This window comes from Chiloscyllium plagiosum, chromosome 48, assembly GCF_004010195.1.
Source record: "Chiloscyllium plagiosum isolate BGI_BamShark_2017 chromosome 48, ASM401019v2, whole genome shotgun sequence".
Taxonomy (NCBI): Eukaryota; Metazoa; Chordata; class Chondrichthyes; order Orectolobiformes; family Hemiscylliidae; genus Chiloscyllium; species Chiloscyllium plagiosum.
In genome coordinates this window covers 4,108,752-4,118,993 of record NC_057757.1, presented here as the reverse complement: position 1 = coordinate 4,118,993, position 10,242 = coordinate 4,108,752, and the positions used below count along the sequence as shown (strand labels likewise).

General features: G+C 49.0%; 1 protein-coding gene across 1 annotated transcript in view; it reads right to left on the bottom strand.

Moving 5' to 3' along the window:
* LOC122544429 (SPRY domain-containing SOCS box protein 4-like) overlaps nt 1–1,822 on the bottom strand; it is a 5,274-nt gene extending 3,452 nt beyond the window's left edge. The window contains exon 1 of the mRNA XM_043683678.1: nt 966–1,822. Within this exon, the coding sequence (XP_043539613.1) occupies nt 966–1,659 (694 nt within the window). The 5' untranslated portion in view covers nt 1,660–1,822. The remainder of the gene's footprint in view (nt 1–965) is intronic.
* Between the last annotated feature and the right edge of the window lie 8,420 nt (nt 1,823–10,242).

Sequence of the window (10,242 nt, the reverse complement as noted above, 5' to 3'; positions counted from 1 at the left end):
CCCACCTTCACTACAATCCCCACCACCTCACTCCCCACCCTCTCTACAATCCCCTCCCCCTCTCTTCTCTCCCTCACTACAATCCCCTCCCCCTCTCTCCCCACCCTCACTACAATCCCCTCCCCCTCACTCCCCACCCTCACTACAATCCCCCTTCTCGCTCACTCTCCACCCTCACTAGTTGAAAAGGAGTTACAAGGAGGTTGCCAGGGTTGGAGGATTGTTGCAACAGTGAGAGGCTGAATAAACTGAGGCTGATGTCCTTGGAGCTTCGGAGGCTGAGGGGTGACCTTATAGAGGTTTATGAAATTAGAAGGGGCATGGGTAGGGTGAATAGCATCCGAGGAGCAGGAGAGTTGATGTTTCGAGCAAAAGCCCTTCATCAGGAATGAAGCTCATTCCTGTTTATGCCCGAAACGCCAATTCTCCTGCTCCTCGGTTGCTGCCTGACCTGCTGTACTTTTCCAGCACCACACTCTCGACATCAGCTTAATGTTAGAAGGGAAAGAATAAAAGGGAACCTGAGGGGTTACGTTTTTACACAGAGGGTGGTACACATCTGGAATGAGCTACCAGTGGAAGTGGTTAAGGCGGATACAATAACATCATTTAAAAGGCATTTGGACAAAAACTTGAATAGTGCAGGGAAATGGGGTTACCGTGAAAGGACATTTTGGACAGCATGGACCAGTTTGGGCTGAAGGGCCTGTTTCCACACTGTAGGGGTTCTATGATTCTATCTATGACTTGTACAAATGCAGGGATAGGAAAGGATATGGGCCAAGTGCAGGGAAATGGGGTTAGTGTGGATGGACATTTGGGTTGGCATGGACCAGTTTGGGCTGAATGGCCTGTCTCCTTCCTGTAGGACTGGTTGCAGGATCTGACCTCATGCGCCCTAGCCCAGAGATGTTAGCGCTACGCCAAAGCGCACGTGTGACTCGTTGCTGTTGTTGTTCACTTACTCTCCAGGCCATTCAGGTAGGTGAGGGTGATGCTGGCATTGCCCCAGACGCAGCTCACCATGGGGTACAGCGTCTTGCCCTTCAGCCCGTCGAAGGCCACTCCCAGGTACACGCCGTCCACCAGGAAGCTCAGGGTCCCGCCGTCGCAGTCCAGCACAGCCAGGAAGCTCTCGGGCACGGGCAACGGCTCCTCTGCCACCTCAGGGTACCGGCGGCCATCCCTGCCCCCACCGTGTAGCCGGTTCGCCCCCAGCTCCCAGCCCCAGGACTCTCCATCCCCTCCGCCCAGGAGCACCCGGTAGCTGTCATGGTGCAGGGGGGCGTGGGCAGTGCCCACCCCTATCGCCGCGTGGCTGCCCCTCTCCCCAGGGGGCCAGCGCACCCGCCAGACGTGGAGTCCGCGGCGGTAACCCACGCTGCCCCGGGCGCAGTCCGTGCTGTCCTGCACCGGGTTCCGGCGCACCGTCAGCCCACTGTAGACCGTGGCACCCTCCGGCTGGCACATGTTGGGCGAGCGGTCCCAGCGACTCCAGGCGTGGCAGAGCTGCACCTCCATGGGCACCGGGGGCAGGTCCAGAAGGAGCTCTAAGTTGGCAGGAGTTGGCACGTGCCAGTCTTTGAACTGCTGCAGCCTCTGTTTCCAATTCGTCTGCTCCGTCTCCTCCCTCGTGGGTTTGATCAACTTCAAACCCATTTCACTCACAAAGGGACACAAGACTCTACCCTCTCCTGGCTTCCCTCGTGAGTGACCCAAGCTGAAATCGAAAGTTATTTTCTTCCTATTTCCAATGTAATTGCAAAGTGCACTGCTCTCCTCATCGAGGGAAAGTCTGCTACTAAAGCGTTCACAAGTGACACCTTTTTATATGTGTTTTATCAGCTTTATCGGATCCTCTTACGCACAGTCAGAATAGTGTGTTATTGTCTGATGAATGGCTCTCACTCTCTCAGTCACAGGCTGTATATCACACAGTCCTCCCGTTCCCATCTTGCCGTCACTGACTCCCACTCAGTACATGGTCAAATGTCCACGTCATTCAGCGACACTTGGGTCTCCTGTGTTGAGCAAGAGGCAGATATACCAGAGTTAGGACAATCCAGGGCCAGGGCAAGAACGAGAGAGAGAGAGAGAGAATGATGGACAGAAACACAGAGAAAGACACTTGCAGAGAGAGAGTCTCACACACACACACACATATATAAGCATACATAAACAGACACACAAACTCTCCAACACACACACACACACTCTCTCATATACACATTCTCTCTCACACACACACACAGACACACATACCCTGTCTCTCATACACATGCACGTACACAAAGTCTGTTCTACGTAACACTCCCATGTGCATATACATACACATTTTCTCCCTCTCTCTCTCTCTTTTGCTCACTCTGTCTCTCATACACACACAAGTCCACACAATCCCACCCTCTCTCACACACAGATACTCTCTCACTCACCCACTCTCTCTCTCTCTGACTATCACACATACACTCTCTCCTTTACTCACACACACAGACATAGAGAGATTCAATGAGAGACAGACAGACACACACACAAAGCGACACACAGAGCAACTCCTCATTTTCTGTTTGATTTGATTTGATTTATTAATTGTCACATGCATTTTGTAACAAAACACAGCTGGAGGTGTTGTAAATTTAAGCATGTTACAGCCTTTTAGACTCAGTCTTCAACTCCACAACTTCACATTCTGCTTGTTCCCCAGTCTACCTCACCCCCAACCCCAGTCTTGTCTAGTTTAGTTTGCTATCAATAAATTGAACCCATTCTCTTCCATCCACACTTGAACTCACATCCACGTTCGATCTGTTTCTCCATCATTAACAGAACTGGGTCATTTGCATTGGGCCTCACTATCATCCCTTCATCTCTCCAAAAAACATGCATGTAAAGTTTCTAACCCCTATCAATTCTGAAGAAGGGTCAGCCTCAAAACTGTTCTTCTCTATCTCTCTCCCTACAGCTGTTGCCAAACCTGCTGAGTTTCTCCAGCACTCTGTGTTTGTTTCAAATTAGATTAGATTCCCTACAGTGTGGAAACAGGCCCTTCAGCTCAACCAGTCCACACCAACCCTCCGAAGAGTAACCCACCCAAACCTATTTCCCTCTGACTAGTGCATCTAACACGACGGGCAATTTACCCCTGGCCTGCACATCTTTGGACTGTGAGACAAAACCGGAGCACTCGGAGGAAACCCACGCAGACAAAGGGGAGAATGTGCAAACTACACACAGTCACCCAAGGCTGAGAATTGAACCCGGGTCCCCGGCTCTGTGAGACAGCAGTGCCAACCACTGAGCCACCGTGCCACCTCTAAAATGGCAGTGGTGGGATTCAAAGCCACACCTCCTTAGAGATTGGAACCTGGATCCAGCGCCTTAGATCGCTCGGCAACACTACCAGCCGCAGAGTCTCCACAACATCTCTTTGTGGGTGGCACGGTGGCACAGTGGTTACACTGCTGCCTCACAGCGCCAGAGACCTGGGTTCAATTCCTGCCTCAGGCGACTGACTGTGGGGGGTTTGCACATTCTCCCCGTATCTGTGTGGGTTTGCTCCGGTTTCCTCCCACAGTCCAAAAAACATGTACAGGTTAGGTGAATTGACCATGCTAAATTGCCCGTAGTGTTAGGTATAGGGGAATGGGTCTGGGTGGGTTGCGCTTCGGCAGGTCAGTGTGGACTTGTTGGGCTGAAGGGCCTGTTTCCACACTGTAAGTAATCTAATCTAAATAGTTACTTTTTATTTGAGGTTAAGCTGATGAAATAACTGCACTGGGACTGGCATCCTGTCACCAAGTCACCCTTTAGCTACACATGTATAGTACATGTCATTGATCCAGCTAGCACAGAGCTGGCTCCTTGAGTGAACAGAGCTCCTGACACTCCTGATTGTTTTCTTTCCTTTTTCTTTCTTTTTTAATGTTGCAAGTGAATTTCTTCAGGAGTGTGCTTTTGTCTCATGGTCACTGGAATAACTCCACGGAGGCCAGTATCTAATCTCCAGGTCACCTTGATTCAGCTCCTTCAGAGTCAGCTCTCAGCGTGAACAGGATGTGTGACGCTCCTGCTTTTCATTTTGTTTTGTTCTTATTGTTCCCCAGCCCCCATGTCGTGTGTGGGCAGGTATAGGACACAGTGAAGAACAAACAAGTTAGAAGAGACCTAAGGGGCAACTTTTTCACACAGAGGGTGGCATGTGTGTGGAATGAGCTGCCAGAGGAAGTGGTGAAGGCTGGTAAAATTACAACATTTAAGAGGCATTTGGATGGGTATATGAATAGGAAGGTTTTGGAGGGATATTGGGCGGGTGCTGGCAGTTGGGACTAGATTAGGGGGTTGGGATATCTGGTCGGCATGGACGGGTTGGACCGAAGGTTCTGTTTCTGTGCTGTACATCTTTATGACTCTATGTGCGTATATTTTACACTCCTGTTTATATCTGTCAGCCAGGGCTCCCTGATTGGATCAGGTTAGCAGGTCCCAATCAGGGACTTCTATTCTATGGGATCTACCTAGCTGACCTCAGAGTTGTGTATAACACTGTGTGAAGTTCTGGTCACCACGCTATAGGAAGGATTTGCATAGAATAGAATCACCATCATAGAATCCCCAAAGTGTGGAAACAGGCCCTTCAGCCCAACAAGTCCACACCGACCCTCTGATGAATATCCCACCCAGACCCATTCCCCTACCCAATTTCTTTACATTTACCCCTGACTAATGCACCTAACTTATACATCCCTGAACACTACGGGCAATTTAGCACGGCCAATCCATCCTAACCTGCACATCTTTGATTGTGGGAGGAAACTGGAGCACCCGGAGGAAAGCCATGCAGACACGGAGAGAACGTGCAAACTCCACACAGACAGTCTTCCGAGGCTGGAATCGAACCCGGGTCCCTGGCACTGTGAGGCAGCAGTGATAACCACTGAGCCACCGTCCATTAGAGAAGGTGTTGAGGAGATTGACCAGGGCTGAAGAGAGAATGGATAGGATGGGACAGGGAAAGAAAACTTGGCCGGTCTGGTGGGAAGGAAGCAGAGTTAACATTTCGGGCCTGGTGACTCTTCATCAGAACCGCCCTCAGAGATTCATACAGCATGATAACATTCCTGATGAAGGGCTTATGCCTGAAACATTGACTCTCCTGCTCCTCGGATAGAACGTAGAACATAGAACATAGAACAATACAGCACAGAACAGGCCCTTCGGCCCACGATGTTGTGCCGTACATTTGTCCTAGCTGAAGCACCCATCCATGTACCTATCCAATTGCCGCTTAAAGGTCACCAAAGATTCTGACTCTACCACTCCCACAGGCAGCGCATTCCATGCCCCCACCACTCTCTGGGTAAAGAACCCACCCCTGACATCTCCCCTATACCTTCCACCCTTCACCGTAAATTTATGTCCCCTTGTAACACTCGGTTGTGCCCGGGGAAAAAGTTTCTGACTGTCTACTCTACCTATTCCTCTGATCATCTTATAAACCTCTATCAAGTCACCCCTCATCCTTCGCCGTTCCAACGAGAAAAGGCCGAGAACTCTCAACCGATCCTCGTACGACTTCCTCTCCATTCCAGGCAACATCCTGGTAAATCTTCTCTGCAACCTCTCCAAAGCTCCCACATCTTTCCTAAAGTGAGGCGACCAGAACTGCACACAGTACTCCAAATGCGGCCTAACCAAAGTCCTGTACAGTTGCAACATCACTTCACGACTCTTGAATTCAATCCCTCTGCTAATGAACGATAATACTCCATAGACCTTCTTACAAACTCTATCCACCTGAGTGGCAACCTTCAAAGATCTATGTACATAGACCCCAAGATCCCTCTGTTCCTCCACCTGACTAAGAACCCTACCATTAACCCTGTATTCCGCATTCTTATTCTTCTTCCAAAATGGACAACCTCACACGTGGCAGGGTTGAACTCCATCTGCCACTCCTCAGCCCAGCTCTGCATCATATCTAAGTCCCTCTGCAGCCGACAACAGCCCTCCTCACTGTCCACAACTCCACCTATCTTCGTATCATCTGCAAATTTACTGACCCACCCTTCGACTCCCTCATCTAAGTCATTAATAAAAATTACAAACAGCAGAGGACCCAGAACTGATCCCTGCGGAACTCCACTTGTAACTGGGCTCCAGGCTGAATATTTACCATCTACCACCACTCTCCGACTTCGACCAGTTAGCCAGTTTTCTATCCAATTGGCCAAATTTCCCTCTATCCCATGCCTCCTGACTTTCCACATAAGCCTAACTAACAGGCCTGTAGTTCCCGGGGTTATCCCTATTCCCTTTTTTGAACAGGGGCACAACATTCGCTACTCTCCAGTCCCCTGGTACCACCCCCGTTGACAGTGAAGACGAAAAGATCATTGCCAACGGTACTGCAATTTCCTCTCTCGCTTCCCACATAATCCTAGGATATATCCCGTCAGGCCCGGGGGACTTGTCAATCCTCAAGTAGTTCAAAATGTCCAACACATCTTCCTTCCTAACAAGTATCTCCTCTAGCTTAGCAGTCTGTTTCACACTCTCCTCTTCAACAATACGGTCCCTCTCGTTCGTAAATGCTTCCTGACCTGGTGTGCTTTTCCAGCAGCACACTTTTCGACTCCAAATTTCCAGCCTATGCCGTCCTTGCTTTCTCTCTGTGTATATGTGTGTGTGTGCATCTCAGGTACTGTGGTGAAGAGTTATAGCTGAGGACTGACAGACAGACATCACCTTGTCTCAGCTCAGCAGCTTTGAGGTGCTGACTGACTGGGAGCTGCATTACAGCAGCAGTGCTGTGGTTAACATCTCTACAGCCCAACAGCCTGGCCTGTGACACTGCCCAGCACCAGCTCCCCAGGGGAAGGCCAGTCCCTCGATGGTTTGGTCTCATGCATTAGCTACCAGCAGCCCCTCACAGCAGGCTGCCTGACTCTGTGTGTCCCAGACACGGTATAATCCTGCTCTCGAAGATCAAGGCCCAGCACGTCACAGGTTATTGGCTAGAACCTCTCTCTCTCTCTCAGCCTTATTCAGTCACTTTCCAGACTCTGAACAGTGAGGCCAATAAACAGCAAAACTAAGCAGGGAAAAAACATATACTGCTCCATTTCCCAGACTGTGACAGAGTTGATCAGCTTTTTCACCCTCTCAAGTATGACGCTACCAGGGCTTGGCTCTCTTTCTCTCGCTGTCTTTCGCTCTCTATCTCTCACTCTCTCTCTCGCTCTCTATCTCTCGCTCTCTCACTCACTCTCTCTCATTCTCTTCCCCTCCTTTTGTCTCTGTCACTCTCACTTCCTCCTTCCCTCTCACTCTCGCTTTCTCTACGTTCTGCATTATCTCTCCCTTCCACTCTCCTACTCCCTCCTTCTGTCTCAAACTTTTTCTGGTCAGGCTCCCATCTTGTCCGTCTTTCTCTCTCTCGGATGTGAACTCTATGCTGTATCCCTCCATTCTCTGTCCTGTATCTGTCTCTCCCTCTCTCTGTATCTCAAACTGTCTCCATCACTCTCACCCTCCTCTCTGTGATTGGAATTCTCTCTTGTATCGCACTCTCTCTGTCTTGCTGTCTCTCTGGTGATGTCTCTCTCTCTGTGACTTGAATTCCCCTCTGTATCTGTCTTTCTGTGTATCTGTCCATCTATCTCTTACGCCCCCGCCTCTGTTATTTTCAAATCTGCCTATCTCCATTTCTTACTTCACCTTTTTAATCAGTTGCGCCCTCTCTGTTCCCAGTCTTTGTTTCTCACTCCCTGTTACTGTTTTTCTCTCTCTCTCTCTCTTTATTTTGCTCAGTATGTGTTTCACCCTGACTGTATTTCTCGCTCCCTCTCTCAGTGGCTGTGTTGTGGTCACAGCCCTACTCAGAAATGGATTTAAACAAGGCTCATTTTCAGTACTGCGATTAAAAGATGCAAATCATTTCCCGTCAAGAATCTCCTACTAACGATGTGTGTGTGTTGAAAAGTGTGGCGCTGGAAAGGCACAGCATCCGAGGAGCAGGAGAGTAGATATTTCGGGCATAAGCTCTTCATCAGTAATGTGGTGGGGCTAAGGGGGCTGAGAGACAAATCGGAGGAGGCTGGGATTGGGGGAAGGTAGCTGGGAATGCCATAGGTAGATGGAGGTGGGGGATGATGGTGGCAGATTAGATTAGATTCCCTACAGTGTGGATACAGGCCTTTCGGCCCAACCAGTCGACACCGGCCCTCCAAAGGGTAACCCACCCAGTCCCATTTCTCTCTGACTAATGCACTTAACACTATGGGACAATTTAGCATGGTCAATTCACCTGACCTGCACATCTTTGGACTGTGGGAGGAAACCGGAGCACCCCAGTTACTAACTTACTAACTATATCTCCTATGTTGACATCCAAATCGTTTATGTAATTGACAGAAAGTAGTGGACCCAGCACCGATCCGTGTGGCATTCCACTGGTCACAGGCCTCCAGTCTGAAAAACAACTCTCCACCACCCCTCTGTCTTTGACCTTTGAGCCAGTTCTGTATCCAAATGGCTAGTTCTCCCTGTATTACATGAGATCTTCCTTCTCACCTATCCACTCCACTCTCCTCAGTGGCTCAATGGTTAGCACTGCTGCCTCACAGCACCAGAGTCTCAGGTTTGATTCTAGCCTCAGGTGACTGTCTGTGTGGAGTTTGTACATTCTCTATGTGTCTGCTTGAGCCCAGCATTAATTACCCAGAGGGCAGTTGAGAGTCAACAGGATGAAGGTTATTGCTGTTTGGGCCCAGCATTTATTGCACCCCCTTATTGCCCAGAGGGCAGTTGAGTCAACCACATTGCTGTGGGTCTGGAGTCACATGTCGGCCAGACCAGGTAAGGATAGCAGTTTCCTTCCCTGAAGGACATCAGTCAACCAAATGGGTTTTTCCAACAATCGACAATGAATTCATGGTCTTCATTAGACTCTTGATTCCAGACTTTTTTAAAATCTGTGTATGGGAAATCATGTCTCATGAACTTGATTGAGTTTTTTGACGAAGTAACAAAGAGGATTGATGAGGGGAGAGCGGTAGACATGATCTATGTGGACTTCAGTAAGGCATTCAACAGGATTTCCCATGGGAGACTGGGTAGCAAGGTTAGATCTCATGGGACAAAGAGAGAACTAGCCATTTGGATACAGAACTGGCTCAAAGGTCGAAGACAGAAGGGTGATGGTGGAGGGTTGTTTTTAGACTGGAGGCCTGTGACCAATGGAGTGCCACAAGGATCGGTGCTGGGTCCACTACTTTGTGTCATTGACATAAATGATTTGGATGTGAACATAGGAGATATAGTTAGTATGTTTGCAGATGACACCAAAATTGGAGGTGTAGTGGACAGCGAAGAAGGTTAACTCAGATTACAATGGGATCTTGACCAGATGAGCTAGTGGACTGGGGAGTAGCAGATGGAGTTTAATTCAGATAAACGTGAGGACCTGCATTTTGGGAAAGCAAATCTTAGCAGGACTTATACTCTTAATGGTAACATCCTAGGGAGTGTTGCTGGACAAAGAGACCTTGGAGTGCAGGTTCATAACTCCTTGAAAGTGGAGTCACAGGTAGATAGAATAGTGAAGAAGGTGTTTGGTATGCTTTCCTTTATTGGTCAGAGCATTGAGTACAGGAGTTGGGAGGTCATGTTGTGGCTGTACAGGACATTGGTTAGGCCACTGTTGGAATATTGCATACAATTCTGGTCTCCTTCCTATCGCAAAGATGATGTGAAACTTGAAAGGGTTCAGAAAAGATTTACAAGGATGTTGGAGGATTTGAGCTACAGGGAGTGGTTGAATAGGAGCGTTGGAGACTGAGGGGTGACCTTATAGAGGTTTATAAAATTATGAGGGGCATGGATAGGATAAATAGACAAAGTCTTTTCCCTGGAGTGGGGGAGTCCAGAACTAGAGGGCATTGGTTTAGGGTGAGACGGGAAAGATATAAAAGGGGCCTAAGGGGCAACTTTTTCATGCTGAAAGTGGTGTGTGTATGGAATAGCTGCCAGAGGAAGTGATGGAGGCTGATACAATTACAGCATTTAAAAGGCATCTGATGGGTATATGAATTGGAAGGGTCTGGACGGATATGAAGAAGGGCTTCCTGAAGAAGGGCTTATGCCCGAAACGTCGATTCTCCTGTTCCCTGGATGCTGCCTGACCTGCTGCGCGTTTCCAGCAACACATTTTCAGCTCTGATCTCCAGCATCTGCAGACCTCAC